The following is a 15,808-nucleotide window of genomic DNA, read 5'->3' as shown; positions in this document are numbered from 1 at the left end:
CCCACTTTTTAGAATGATAATCTGTTGTGACCCACTGGAAGTGATGTCATTAACCTGGAAGTTATGTCATGCCCGGAAGTGACATCATCAAGCAGGAAAATTTTTGACACCTGCCATATGACAAAATCAAATCAATCAAGTGAATTAAAAGTTTACAATAAGTTTAAAAATTTATTTAAAAGAAGAACCTTCCTAGCCAGTTGCTGATCTGCGAAAAAAAATTCCCCAAACATCCCAAAGACTGCAATCCTATCCACACTTACCCAGGAGTAAGTCCCACTGACTACAGTATCATTGTTAAAAGCATATACATAGCGGCCTGTTAAAAGTATAGATCTGTAACGTTTCCCCAATGCAGTCACATACCATCAAGCCTAATATATTAAAAATAAAATACACATTGAAATGAATAGAGACCCACCTGAAACTGGCTCGTGACCCACTTAGTGGGTACTGACCTATAGTCTGAGAAACGCTGAAATAAGGCAACTATGGGCTCTCTTTGTTCTCTTTCATATGCACATTTTTATTTCTGCATATGGTAACCTCTGCTCAGACTGTGCATCGCACGACCTGCAGCCCTTGGCCACATATGATGCTGTAATAGCTTTGCTCTCCACATTTCCAACACTCTAGAGCAGCCACATCAGCCACATGGCAGAACTTGCTGTCCACATAAGACAGGCCATCCTCACAAAGGCGCCACAGTGTCAAGCGTTGGTCCACAGAGACAGAAAGGAGAAAGTCTGGGTGTAGCACGTGCACCCCCGTCACGTGAGCTGCATGAGCACAAACCCGTGAGAACTTCCTGAGAACGTGGATGCCATCCACAGAAACGGCTGCTTGGGCAGTGGTGTTTTTGGCATTCACGTCAATTCCACAGAGAGAGATGGAACCATCGTCACTGCCGCTAGCCACAAGGAAATGCCCGTCTGTTCTTTCCTGGACATGGAGACTGTTCACACCACAACTGTGAGCTGAGATGGTCAGAACTGGGGCTTCCAGAGCTGGAAAATGCAAGAGGTGCTTATCATGATATCATGAGTAAAATCTTGGAGACGAACAAAATGCTGGGCAGGTAATGCCCTCGGGTCATAAACACCTAGGCAGCAATAAGAACATACAAACAGGATAGTTGGTACAATCACCTACCCAGAGGTGTCATCTCCTTGCCTGCTGCCTTTACAGCCTCTGCCACACGACCAATGGTGGTAGTGATATCCCAAAATGCAATTCTCCCATCAGTGGCGGCACTGCTCAAAAAGTGTCTTCTGTGAAATTAAGTGCATTGGTGAGACTGACTTTGTAGGGACCCCAAGATCAAATCAACCCATCCCACTCTTCAAGTTTCACTTTTCCAGGTAACCCAGGTAAATACTGTTAATAAAATAAAATAATAATAACCCTGTATGACAGTCTGTACTGATCAGGAGAGAGGCATCGTCTCCTGGCATACATACTCAGGGGAATAAAGGTGCTCCATTCTCACCTTCCTTGGCCCGATACACTGAATGCAAATGTCTGGACCTTGAGGACACAGTGCTGGTGGTGAAAGGACTCTGCCACAAGCCAGAGTTTCTGGGCCCTCTCAAGTAGCAGGAAGAGCCTATGCAGAGATACAAACACACTGTCGACACAAAGAAAGGAGATGCCTTGGCTACCAAGGGATGCAGCTCCATCCTGGCTCTTTGCTGCTCATGTTCACCAATTTGGGAACACTGCTGCACTGCAAAATGCATCCAGAGCTTGAGAAGAACTCCACAGACAATATACTCCACCCCTCTTTGCCCCTCCACCTCTGATCATCCGTCATCTCTGTCTGGCAGGCAGGAAAGCCCATTCCAAACTTCCAGGCCTCTCATAGGGAGAAGTCCAATTATGCTTCTTACCGGACAGATCCATCACTGCAGGCAGCAGCTAGGAAGAGCAAAGGACCAGGAAGCTCTGCATCTACTGTATCCTCCAGGATTGCAATTGACATATACCTAAAACAGAGAAGATGTTAATCAGCTGTTCTGAGTCTCTGTCCCTCTGCTGGCAGCTCCCATACCCTGAATATCAAAGTCGGTATACATAAGCCAGTAGGTGGCATATTGTCCCCATACTGAAATCATCCCCTATACACGTACATGCTAATGCCAAACCTCAGTCCAGCATAGTGAAGAGATTCTGCAACTGATATCAATTAATTGATATCACTTACTGGGCATAATTTATTCTGCTTCTGCTGGATAAGGAGAAGGAAAGCTACTTTTTTCAGCTGTGGCACCTACACTGCAGAATGTCCTACTCTGAGAAGTCTACCTTCTCTTGACCTTATTTTACTGCCAGGTGAATGTGCAGCTTTTTAGACCCACTTTTGGTTTGGTCTTTCTGCTGTAAGGCCAGGATTGTTGGTTGATGCCGACTGTGGGTCTGTTTTTGTTTTTTTTTTGCTGATACTTTGTTGACAGATTTTGCTGTTTACTACTTTATCATTATGTTTGCAATTCCTCTATTTTATTATGTTGTCAGCAACTTTGGTTTTTCTTTGTACTGAAAAGTGGGGCATACATTCTAATAAATAAAATCGAACAAAAGGGAAGGCAGCTGAGCACTGTGAATGTTGTTCAGTTCCTCCTGGTTGGGCTGCAGAGATCCCACCAGGCATTAGCCTTAGATGACTCTTTCAAGTGTCTTTTTGTGGCCTTGAGGACCAAAAATATACTGGCTGAGTTTAAGAGGGTGCCAAAATCTATGCCCGGTACCCAATGCCATGCTTGCATGGTGCTATCACATGGCAGTTCATGGCATTGTGGATTTTAATTCCTCTTTTAAAAAATACAGTCTATCAGCTGCAGGTTCGTTTTTTAAATTGTTGCTGGCTTTGCTTTGTTTTTGTGCTGATGTGTTCTATTGATCACTGTTATGGTATTGATTATTACCCATCTTGAGGTGTTGCGATAGGTAGGGTAGAAATTACTTCAGTAAGTAAATATAACATTTAGCATATACCACCTGATAGAACATTACTGCTTAGTTTTTTTTTGGGGGGGGGGGAGAAAGAAAGTGCATTATTTATTCCTCATAGGTATAGACAAAAAAAAATGTTTAAAATGCTTAGGGGAAAACCGCTAATAGATCAAAAACCAGAAGGGCTTATGTAGGCCACATAATTCAATGGTTCTCCACATACGCCATTTCCACCCTGCAGTCTTGATGCCTGTCTGTACATGCCTACAACTCTCACAACATCCAGTGTCTTCCTCTCTTTTCTGCAATCCTCCCCCTACCAAAGTTGCAAAATTCTACTTCAATTTTTTTTTTAATGTAGAATTTCAGATACATGCAAAATGCTGTTAAAGCAATCGGAAAAATCTCAAACTGGACACACATACAACCCCAGCAAAAAACTCACTACAGGACTTTTTATTACATATTCAAAAAACTGGACATGAAAATTATTCTCAAGGCCAACAGAAGTGAATACTGTTGTACCCACCCCTACAAAAGTAGGTGGGTGTGGGTATGTGGGTGTGGGTGTGGTTTGATCATGTTAGCCCCAAAGTTAGAGGGGGTACAACTTTTGCATCCTCTGTTTGGGCATCATCACCAGTGCAGGTTTCCTGTTCCTTCCTTACTCTGCTCAAAATAAGGAGCTGTCAGAAAAGGCCATCGCCACTACCTGGTCTCTGGGTCCATCTTGATGAGCTTGTGCCTGTTCTTCATGCGGTCCCACTGCTCATCTAACCGATGGGATGCCACGTGAACCAGCTGGCAGACCGTGCCACTGATAGAATCATGGCTGGGTCTGAGCTGTAAACGGTTACATTCAATCTGGGCTCGGCCCCCAGCAGAAAAAAGAACGGCAGAGATGGTTCCTGTTTCCGGCTGGGTGGTGCTACTTTCAGCCACTGCCAGAGCTCTCACGCTGGAGATGTGATCACCAATGGCGGTGAGATGGGTCACCGAGCGGGACTGCTGTCCGAAGGTTAGAATATTTACCACGCTGTCCTCGCTGCCAGTGGCAAGGATGCTCACCAGCTCCTGCCTGGATGATTTCAACATTCCAATGTGACACACACACGTTAATGCCCGGCCGTGCAAAGACTCTTTGAGGATGCGCTGTCCAGCAGGGGCATCTCTGCTTCGGTACACCACCACATCCCCAGATTTGACATAAGCGAACGTCTCAGTGGAAAGGGAATGAGCATAGCTCCACGAACGGTGGCCACCGCCGCAGGGGACACAGAGCAGCTTCTCATTGCTGCTGGCGCTCCAAAGCACAAAGTCAGCCGCATAGAAACCGAGCACGAACACACCTCCATTGGGGCCAAAGCGCAGCTCCTCCAGCCACTCCAAGCCCTTGCATGGCTTCTGCTTCCTCAGCACTTGAAGCTGCTGGCCCTGGACCCGCAGCTGGCGGTAGCAGCTGTCCCGGCCCGTGCTGTAGACAAAGCCATCGTGACAGGCGACAGAGGTCACCCCAAGTTTCCCATGAAGTCCAAAGAGCAGAGAAACGGGGGCCTCAGCACGTGGTTCTTCTTCCCCAAAAGGAAAGTCCAGTCCCGGCAAACAGAACACATCTGAGCTCGAGCCACTTGGGATCTTCTCCAATTTAAGAGCTGGCTTGCTTGCAAATAGCATTAGAGAGCCCCTGCGGTCACCACAGAGCAGGAACTTGCCCTGGGGCAGGAAAGTGATGCATGTGTGCCATCGGTGCTTGCAAAGTGGCAGGAGGAAGCACTGCTTGACCACCACAGTCACTCCCTTGAGTGGGCAGCAAGAGGCCTCCAGCCACAGCAGGACACCAGCTGGTCCAGAGGCAAAAAGACTGTGCGTGTCAGGATCCTGTCCTGGCCATGAGGCCCAGCTCAGGCAGTGAACTTTCCCCACAAACAACTTGAGCTCCTTGCTTTGCATGGGGTTGCTGAGCGGAAATATTTTAACATGCCCTGACAAATTGCCCATGGCACACAGAATACCACCATCAGAGAGTTCAGATATTTCCAGAAGGCTGTAGGACCGATAGGCAGTATCCTCCAGGACCAATGCCCAGGTTTTAGAGGTCAAGTCATAAGCATAGACAGCCCCAGCATCAGTCATCACAAGGAGATGGTCTACATCCACCAGTTTTACTGCTCTGGGGGATCCTTGCCTCTGAGCCGAGGGGAAGTTCAGTTGCGTGAGGTTGCTCCCATTGGTATGCTGCCTCTTCAGGCGCCAGAGCCTAATGCCTGAATCAGCCCCACCCGTGAATACCCAGCCTCGAGCTTCATCCACGGCCACTGCCCAGAGGCCACGACCCTTGTGTCCTTTGAAGGTGTGAACAATCTCACCCTGGTAGTTCCACACAAGGCAAGCTGAATCCTCGCCAATGCTGATGATGTAGTCACTCAGAAGCCGAACTGACCAGACCCTAGACTGGTGTCCATAGCATACCAGCAGGCATGGGACATGATCAGGGGGTGCTCTCAGGTCACCAACGCCCCACAACCGCAGACTTCTGTCATCAGAGGCTGAGGCCAAGATGCTTTTGCTCTCCAGGTAGCAAATGCTGAAGATGACGCCATTGTGCCCGCTGATCCTGCTGCGGGGCTTGATCCTCCCTGTGTCATCAGCTGGATCAGCTGCACACCAGATCACCAGCTGGTTAAAAACTGTGCCAGCCACCAGAACCAAATTGTCCCAGCTGCTCCCCACCAAGTGGGCAGAGTAGAGGATGCATTTCTCATGGCAGTGAACTTCTCGAAGGATCCTCTGGTCAATGTAGTCATACAGAGTCACACAGTTGTGGCCTAGAGCCAAAGCCACACAGCTGGATGTCTCAGTGCTACCCTTGAGCCACTGCAAGTCCCAGATCCAGTCATGCAGCTCACAAATGGGAAAAGGCTTGGTCAGGTGTATGCAGCTGTTCCGGTGGCCAAGCTCTACGATGATGAGGCTTTTGCCTCCAAAAACAGCCAGGGTGGCAGCTCCTGGAGCCGGTTTCTGCTGCTGCTTGATACCGTGAATGTTACAGTTCTGGAGAAGCTGTTGGCAGCATCTTGCTGACTGGCTGGCATCAGGCTCCAGAGTGTAAATGACTATGTTGGGCCCTTCACCTAGAAGAAACCAAGAGGCCACAATCACGGCTTGAAAATAGAGTCAAAGTGCCTTGCCCTTGTTCCAAGAGTGTCTGCCCACAAAAACATGATCAACAGCTTCCATACCAGCCAGGAGGCTCCTTCTGCAGTGTCTACTCAAAAAGCAGGCAGCAAGGCCAGATGTGGAAGCTTCTGATGCAGACTCTAGCCTGTTTACCACAGGACCTTGGCAGCTGTCTCCCTTAAACTGCACCACCCATTACTTTATCATGACTATTATTATTACAATATTTATATACCGCCTTTTGACATAAAACATTCACAAAGTGGAATCATTTCGCCCCAGGTTGAAACCACAATCATGTTCTGACTGGTTCTCCGCATCCCATAATCTCTGTGAACAATACGTCCCTCTGCAGGAGTCTTGTCAGCTCTGAGCAACAGGCCTGTGCGAACACCAAGAGTCTGCCTGCCCCTCTCCTCTCCTCACCCCTGTCCTACAGTCAGGTTTCCTTGCCCTGTTTTGCTTACTTATTTAGCAGAGAAGGAGCAGGACTTTTGAGTTGCAACTGGATTATGCTTGGCTTTACCCAGTAATCCAGGCCACGGTTTGATCACTGGCATGTTTCACATATATTGGTACTCAACATCCCCAGGCAAAAGGTCCCACCAGGGAATTCATTTAGGAATGACTGGACTATGCCATAGTGTGCAAGACACTCACCTGCTACAAGATGGTCTCCCACAATCTCCAGAGCAGTGATAGGAGCCAGCAGTACTTCGGTTTCCATTGCCGCACAAGGATGGGAGCTGGGAGCCCCTGTTGATCCGCTCTGTCTTTCATATGGGTAAGCACATATCTGCTGAAGTAGGGGAACTTGTCAACACTATTGCAGATCGACACCAGCTTGGACTGGGCTGACACTGCCTTTTGACTTAGAAAACAAATTAACACGGGTTTGGGATAGGACAGAAATCATTTACATCCTCAGTCAAAACGTCACAAAAAGGAATATTAGAAGGGGGGGTTATTATTCCCTAATATTGCTAATTGGTCAAACAGACTGCCAATTAAGAATAACATTTGTGTGCAGTGCGACTTCTTTGTAAGTTTTCAGATAAGAAATTATCACTGGCACCCAAAGCTGCAACTGCAGTCCTCTGAAAATGCAGTCCCCATCCAGACCACAGCTTTTTGTTCTGCTCCCACGCAGCTTGTCCACTTGGAGGTAGAACTGGGCCCTAGGAGGCTCTCAGATGTCTGTTGCTTGGCATCAAAGAAGATTGCGCAACAGGACAACCGGGCAGATGCGACTGCCCAGAACGTCCTAGGTCTACGAGGAGGATAAGCCATGCAGGAGCAGAACAAAAAGGTCTGCTCGCTGCACAAATGGATCCACTCAAACGCTGGATCTGGACCCCAGGCCTGGGTTTGCACAGCCCTGATTTAATATACTAGTAGAGGCAGTGGATTTGTTGTTGTTTCTGCTTCAGAAATATTGTTTCTGTTTGTTAAGAGTGGAAACCCAGTTATGTGTATCATTCATTTCTCCCAGTCGGTGGCGTAGCTGGAGGGGGCAGAGCATCCAGTCTGGCAGGGAGGCTCAGCGCAGCAGGCAAGCGGCCCCTCCCTTCGGAGCCATTCCCAGCGGCAGGAGCAAAACAGAGCTGTACGGCTCCACCCCCCTCCAGCTATGCCACCGCTCCCCAGTTTGTCTTCCTCTTGCCTTTCTTCACATATAGGCTGCCAAAAGCAAACACTGATTTGTAAAAGTAAGCCTGAAGTGTAAAAGTACATCTCTCAGTATACCTTCAGGTGCTCAAGATCACCAGGAATGACATTTTGTAGATGGTGGCAGTGGGGGCAACGTGGCTGGCTAACACGTATTCAAATGTGTTAAGGAAAATACATTGCTGTATTTATTTATTTATTTCATTGCTTACATGGCACCCTTAATGTACAGTACAAACTATGTTAATCTAGAACAGGGGTGTCCAAACATTTTGGCAAGAGGGCCACATCATCTCTCTGACACTGTGTCAGGGGCTAGACAAGAAAGAATTAATTTACAATTTAAAATTTGAATAAATTTACATAAATGAATATATTAGAGATGGAACTTATACGAATGAATGAAGGTCTTGGAATAACAAGGCCTATAAAAGGCCTTGCACAAAGCAAGGCCGGCCTTTCCTTTGCTGCCGCTGCTGCATCACAGACATGAAACAGCAAGTAGTGGAGGGAGCCCTCATCCCACAGCTCAGGTGAGAGGTAGAGCAGTTGTCTTCATGCTGAGAGCAGTTGCATCGGGCCAGCACGGGCTCCAGCAAGTCTCAGGAGTGCCAGAAGCTCATTGGAGACTGGGGGCTCCCCGAGGGCCTGATTGGGAGCCTCCAAGGGCCACAAGTGGCCCCAGGGTTTGGGCACCCCTGATCTAGAATAGCAGCATTTCTCAACATTTGTCCCGTTATACCACTTTGCATAGTCCACCAGAAGTAAGTGGCGATGATGTCATTACCAGTTAGAGTACTTTCAAATTGGGAGGCAAGAGGCAATGCAACAAACACCAGTAAGAGGCTCAGGACGGACAGAAGGGTTTTTCTGAGCTAGCAAAAAATGCACGCTGGAGCTCTGCCTGCAGAGCTGAGCCTCCTACTACTGCTTGTTGCACTGCATTGCTGGTCTCGCTGCCAGGTGGCGGGGGTCTGGGGGTCCCACAAGTACTGATTGTTGAGAAACACCAATCTAGAGTAACTTAAAAGAGGAAAGGGGGGGGGAATACCCTACTCCATGACTTACAATTAAGGTGCCCAATCCTATCTTTGTGTACTCAGAAGTAAGTCTCACTCTGTTCAGACGACTCCCAGATAAGTGTTAACAGAATTATGGCATAAATGTCAACCACTGGAGACAACAAGAGGAGGAGCAGAAGAGGACAGGTGAGCATGCCAAGGTCGAACTGAGCTGAGTGCCAGCAGAGCAGTCTTGGAGACAGAGGTGGGAAGGAAGGTGTAGTTGTGTGTAGGTTGCAAGGCGGAAAGTGGCATGTGTTCTGAAACGCAGGGCAAGCAAGGCAGCGGCGTACATCTCAGCCACTTGCCACTCTTCTGAAGGTGGTTTCCAGCAGGGTTGCCATTCCTTGCCCTGTGAACAGAAAGGTTGGGCTAAGGGTAAGCCACTGTAGGTGGGGAGAGGGAGAAAACAGAGGAAAAAATAAGAAAATAAGAAGAGCCCTGCTGGATGAAGCCAAGCGGGCATCTAGTTCATCTCCCTGTATCTCACAGTGGCCCACCAAGTGCATCAGGGAGCACACAAAACAACAAGAGACCTGCTTCCTGATGCCCTCCCTTTCACCTGGCATTCTGAGGTTGCCTATTTCTAAAACCAGGAGCTTGCACATACCCATCATGGCTTATAACCCGTGATGGACTTTTCCTCTATAAGACTGTCCAACCCCCTTTTAAAGGCATCCAGGCCAGATGCCATCACCACATCCTGGGGCAGGGAGTTCCACAGACCAATTACACGCTGGGTAAAGAACTTCTTGTGTCTGTCCTCCCAACACTCAATTTTAGTGGCCGTCCCTCTATCCGCTTCCTGCATAACTGAAAGTGTTGCACAGTCCAGTACTTGTAGGGGTGCAGCGCCCTGGGATCCCCACCCCCACCCTCGAGCAGCGGCTGGGAAAAGTGGGCTGCAAAGCGGTGGCCGCTCAGCAAGACCCGACCCGGGTTCCCTTACCTCCCATGCACGCGCTCAGGGAAAGACACAGGCACGCTTCATCTACCAATCAGGAAACTCCTCTCTGAACAACGGAAGGGCCGATTTTCCTACCTCCAATACTACGGCAGGATATCATTGGCCACCGGTTGCTAGGGGCGGTCCTTGCCCGGGCAGGGGTTGCCCCGTAGGTCGGCTGTGGAGGCGGGGCTGCTTCTTAAAGGCGCAGCGAGGCTTCTGCCAGGACTGAGATGTTGTGTAACTGCAGTGCCAGCTGTTCCCAGACCTTCGCCTACCAGGACAAAACTACACGCACTGCAGTCCTAGTTATACGGCTGCTCAGAAGTAAACCCTACTGAGTTCAGTGGACTTAATCTGTCCAGTCCCCTTTTAAAGGCATCCAGGACAGATGCCATCACCACATCCTGTGGCAAGGAGTTCCACAGCACAGACCAACCACACGCTGGATTAAAAAAGACATTTGCTTTCTTTATTTGCAGCCACCAAAAAGGCGGCAATTGCACAGAGACATGTTTTGTTCTTAACGACCCCTGGCAGGAAGGGAAGGTGTCACCCTGGAGAAAAGGCCCACAGGTTGTGCGGTTCAATGGCAAAGGTAGTCATGAGGTGGGGGGTGGGTGGAGGAGGAGGTTTCAAGAGATGGTGGTGAGGGGGGGGGGCGCCTTGGTGCAACGCTCTGCCCACTGCCTCTGCTTTGCAGTTTATCTGGGCTCACTGCTAGGGCTGCTCTAGTCATGAGATGGGGTGAAGTGGCTTTCTTAGGCAGTAAATTCAAGGGAAGCAGTAAACTGCTGGGACCAGATGCCTTGCACCCATCTGCTGCTCAGCACTTGGCCTCTTTTCTGAGACTGGGCTAAGCAGGTCTTGCAGTGCAGCTTACATAATTTCATATGTCTCAGTCATGTCACACATAACCCCAACACCTCTTTTCTAGACTGAAGAGCCCCAAACGCTGTAGCCTTTCCTCATAAGGGAGGTGCTCCAGCCCAGTAATCATTTTGGTTGTTCTTTTCTGGGCTGGGGCACCTCCTTTATGAGGAAAGGCTACAGCATTTAGTGCTCTTCAGTCTAGAAAAAGGTGCGGGGGGGGGGGGGTGGGGGTGGAACATGACTGAGACATACAAAATTATGCAGAGGATGGATAGAGATGCTCCTTTCTCCCTCATATAACACTAGAATCAGGGGATATCCACTAAAACCGAGTTGGGAGAGTTAGGACAGACAAAAGAAAATATTTCTTTACCCAGCGTGTGATTAGTCTGTGGAACTCCTTGCCACAGGAAGTAGTGATGGCATCTTGCCTAGATGCCTTTAAGAGGGGATTGGGCAAATTTCTGGAGGAAAAGTTCATCCCATGTTACATGTCATGGTAGGCATGTGCAAACCTCTCCTGGTTTTAGAGATAGGCTACTTCAGATTGCCAGATGCAGGGAAGGGCACTAGGACACAGGTTGTGTCTTGTTGTCTTGTGTGCTCCCTGGGGCATTTGGTGGGCCACTGTGAGATACAGGAGACAGCTTCTCCAGTCACTTGGTCCACACCAGTCTTTTTTGCAATTGCGGGGGGGGGGGGGGCTTGTGGGAAGAAGATTGCAGCAGGGTGATAGAGTGTGTGAATAAGGATAGGGTCGGATGCACACATGTCAACATGTATAATATAATCTAATTTTAAAAAGCATGTAGGCTTCAACGGAACTGACCGCTACCTCCCTTTCCTGCTTACTCACCCAGGCTCTGTGAAGACCTGATGGGACTTACTTTTCAATAAACACACACATGACTGAATTGTAAATTTTATACAGCTTGCTCATGCCCTTGGCCCCAGTACCTTATTTTGGGGAGGTTGCAGTACATGCACCCTCATCTTGTCTTTCTGCTCCCCAGCATTTACAGCTTCAGCCATGGCCAAGAGGTGGTCAATTCTTGGCCTGCAGATGCTGCTGTTACTTCCTTTTTCCAGAGACTGGAGAGTAGGTGGGCAACAAATGGGTATGTGAACACATGCATGCCCATACCCTTCCCAATAGGGCAGCAGACAGACCCACCACCTCGGGGCAGAGGAGGCATGGTCATGGCTGGCTGCACAAAATGATGTATGGTGCAATCTTGTGCATACTTATTCAGAAGTAGGTTGGTTGGCAACCTTCAGTCTCGAAAGACTATGGTATAAGCCTGCAGCACCCGGTATTCCCAGGCCGTCTCCCATCCAAGTACTAACCAGGCCTGACCCTGCTTAGCTTCTGACATCAGACGAGATTGGGCATGTGCACGGTAACAGATTGGATTCAATGGGGTTTGTTCCCAGGAAAGTGTACATAGACCTATAGCCTAAATTTGAATGTACTAACCTTGAACTATTATTTTCGTGCATGTAACACCTTCAGCAGTCTGTTTATGCCAAAACAACAGTCTTGTAGCACCTTACGGTTTAGTTTAACCCAAACTTTTTCACCTGCAACTTCCTTGACCTACTGGCCATCGCATTACTCCACCTCATTATGATACCCACTTTAAAAAAAAATGTAAATGCAGCCTCAGTAATACTTCTGTTTTTCTTCCTGAAAATAAGTGAAATGAAGGGAGCTAGGTGTGTTTGCTTCCTGTGCTAGAATGTGACCCAAGGCAGCAAGAGTCAGGCTCCAAGTGCCAAACAGGTCATGGAATTTCTTTCCCAGAGGTGTTTGGCTGACAAAACTCATCAAACTGCTGCTGCTAGAGAGAGAGAGAGAGAGAGAGAGAGAGAGAGAGATGCATGCCGGGGTTTTGCTGCAAAGGGAGGAGGGAAGATGTGTGTGTGCAAAAAACACGTGCAAGCGCTAACCTGAGCCATGTCTGCTGCTAATCGGAGCCTGCCTTCCCCCACTGGTCACATTACAGGATAGGGTGAAAAAGCAGTTCCAGCACTCAGTGTGTTTGGCTGACACCCAGTTCTCCCACCACTCATAGCCTCAGCTTGGATGCACTGTGAGGCAGACAAATGAATGCAAGCAATGGCCTGCTTGGCCATTTGATCCTCTGCTGCCCACTCCCACTCTTTCTCTACTTCTCTCTCTCTGTACTTGTTTACCACAGTACTAAAAAGGTGAAAGTAAAATAACAGGAGTGGAAGCCCAAGCCAGGTAGCGCCAGCGAGCCAAGGAGAGCAAATGCCATGGTCTCCACCTTTCTCCAGCTCTTCCTCTGAGAATGCTGGCTTTGAGGAGGGGACTTCAAGGGACAATTCCACAGCTCCCCTGGCTGCTTTTGATTGCTCCCCAGGGAGTCACCTCCTCTGCCTGGCTTGGGATGGTGGCAATAGATACCAACTACCAATGTTTCTTTCCCATCCAGCTGCTGGTCCAGTAAAGGGCAAGTGGCAAGCTGGAAGGGGTGTGCACACACTAACTGCTAGGCACTACTCTCCTTGGTCAGCTTGACTTCTTCTGGGAATGCTTTCCCTGACAGCTCCCAACAGAATGAGTCCCAGGAGAGAACAAGAGCAGTAGTTCTATACTACTGCTCAAGTAGTATATTATACAAGTAGTACACAAGTAGACTACACAAGTAGATGGTACTCCCATTCCTTGATTGGAATCAGTGGAGAACATGGGTCCTTTGCCAGACGAGCAATAAGAAGCACAAAGTAATTTGACAGACAACATACAGGAATAAAATTTTTATTTGCAGGACAGACAGCCTGACATCTGTGCATGAGAAACAATAAATTAAATAAATATTAAATAATAACTTATTGGAAATCACACAAATATAGGGAACACACAGAAAAACAAAACCCACCACCAGCTAGTTACCTATAAATGCAACTGGCACTGAAAAGTCATTCAACTAGCTGTGGTTAGCAAGAAGTTCAAGTGCAGGCTGGAACACACGTCAGGCCTTTGGGACAAGTAAGAACATGATTCACAAAGCACATCACTGTGCTAACGCTACCCTCTCCCACTCCAGTGCAAGCGGATTAAGCACCAGCAAACCCCATGCATTTCTGGGAGCTGGATGTTGTGCAATCCACAGGCCATGCAAGTACTTGCAGCCTTCCCCTATTTCCAGCTGAAAGTGTTTTTGCTTTTGTGGATCATGACATCAATCAGAACATCACACTTTCCCAGAGGTGTTTGACTGAACACCAATGCAGAACCATCCACTTGACAGCTTGAAATGGTACAAAATCAATACATTCTTATATATGAGTCTGCTAGCCAAGTAAAAACATTGCAAGCGAGAGGTGAGCAACCCCTCCAGAACACACACACACACACACGCAGAGACCAAAACAAGACCACAAGGTCCTAGTTCAGAATGGATAGCAAAGTAGGGATTCTATTTCAGGTCCAACCTTTTCGAATATGAGAAACACTAAATAGCATATGATCAATGAGCAGCGTCTCACTTTTTGTTACTGAACAGCTCTTAAAGGGACCTCTAAACTGTCTAGTCAACAAATTGGTTAAATGGAGGTGGTGTTCACTGAACCAAGGGCATCCCTGGAAAAGCACAGAGTTTCAGGAACAGGGTACTAATAGGCAACTAATTATCACAATATCCTATCAGGACAACTACTACTGCAGGCATTTTCCAGATGCTATCCTTGCAGGATAGCTGTTAAATTGCACTCCTAACTGAAAATGCTGCAGTGCAATGAGTGAAATTTATGAATAAATTGTTTAAGAGAGGAGTGAATGACGCTTTTTATTTTTAAATAAAGGTGCCAGAGGTCTCATCTGGCTGGGCTGTGCAGAAGCAACGAGCCCTGCTCACTTAACATTCCTAGGGACAGAAATTGCTCACTTCATCAGTCCTTCTTAAACGCACACTAATACTACTAAGGCAGGTCTGCACAACTTGTGACCCATCAAGCTGAATGTAATCCACCAATCAAAGTCTTGATAGCCTCCAGTTCTCCAGCCTGTCAGACAAAAAAAAAAAACAGTCTGCATCTGACACATGGCTGGTGAGCTGTGTTTCATCTGGTGGGAAAAAGGTTTGCAGGCCTCTGCTAAGGCAATAGGCAAGAACTCCCAAGGGATGTATGGTCACTACCATTTCAAGGAATGGAAGTTCAACTGCTGCAGATACAGACTCTGCAACAATCAACAAGTCACACCCAAATCAGTTTTCATCCCCAGTGAGACCTACCATACAAGAAAGGCAACTTCCGGTGGCAGGGCAAATGCCTTGCCAACACTCTGCAATCTTTGGAGAAAGCCATGGACAACACTGGACAAGCCTGGCTAGATGACTGAACACCAGTCACAAACTGCTCCTTAAAGCACCTTCTTTCAAAACCTTTAGTTTGCTCAATGGGAAAGCCAAAATCCATTTTCAGTACTAATATCAAGACAAACTTCCTGGGCAGCCACAAACTAGGTTGACTCATGTGCTGTCGTAAAATGTGGAGAGGATTGCTAAGGTTCAAAGCAAGTTCAAAGAAAACATTCTCTACAGCAGTGATTCTCAAACTTTTCAGCATCAGGATCTACCAAAAAAGTTTCACTTTACCAGCCGCTCAAGCCTCTGTGGCTATAACGGTGATTGGGCAGCAGTGCTCCCCCCCAGTAGCAGGTTGTTTAACAATGCATATAGCCTAATCTACTCTGTCAGTTTCAGTGAACCACCAAAAAGTGGGTCATGACCCACTGGTGGGCCATGGGCCCACAGTTTGAAAACCACCGCTCTACAGACAACAGCTACATACAAAACCTGCATTCAGACAACAGCTACATACAAAACCTGCATTTTGTCCTAACTCAGGATGGCAAACTACTTCGGGAATTTATTTTGAAACATGAAGCCCTTTTACCAATCATGTCTACAGGTAAGCAAGCCTGGTTTTCCTAAGGGGTGGAGCTGTTTCTCCACAACCACAGTGTCATGCAGGTCAACTCAGGAGGGCAAGAACCCTTTCTCTTTGTCACAGAAGTTCCATTTTCTGTGCTCTGTCCCCTTTTCCAACTCTTATCCATCTATTAGGAAGAAGTGCACTGTCAGCTAACATGGGAGAGAGG

General features: G+C 47.8%; 1 protein-coding gene across 2 annotated transcripts; it reads right to left on the bottom strand.

The window, feature by feature from the left end:
- Positions 1-203: 203 nt before the first annotated feature.
- WDR6 (WD repeat domain 6) lies at positions 204-8,989 on the bottom strand. Of its 2 annotated transcripts, none has more exons than XM_066615867.1 (7): positions 8,866-8,989; positions 6,790-6,925; positions 3,665-6,083; positions 1,890-1,985; positions 1,490-1,606; positions 1,153-1,271; positions 204-1,007 (listed from the first exon to the last, which is right to left on the bottom strand). In XM_066615867.1, exons 2-7 carry the CDS (start codon positions 6,854-6,856, stop codon positions 553-555), a joined length of 3,273 nt encoding a protein of 1,090 aa, XP_066471964.1. In that variant the 5' UTR covers positions 6,857-6,925; positions 8,866-8,989; the 3' UTR covers positions 204-552. The 2 variants fall into 2 exon arrangements, with proteins under 2 accessions (XP_066471964.1, XP_066471962.1); XM_066615865.1 differs by having other exon boundaries at positions 6,790-7,000; positions 8,866-8,892.
- Positions 8,990-15,808: the final 6,819 nt, after the last annotated feature.

The sequence above is a fragment of the Tiliqua scincoides genome, chromosome 2 (genome assembly GCF_035046505.1).
Source record: "Tiliqua scincoides isolate rTilSci1 chromosome 2, rTilSci1.hap2, whole genome shotgun sequence".
In the NCBI taxonomy this organism is placed as follows: domain Eukaryota; kingdom Metazoa; phylum Chordata; class Lepidosauria; order Squamata; family Scincidae; genus Tiliqua; species Tiliqua scincoides.
This window is presented reverse-complemented; position numbering and strand designations above follow the sequence as displayed.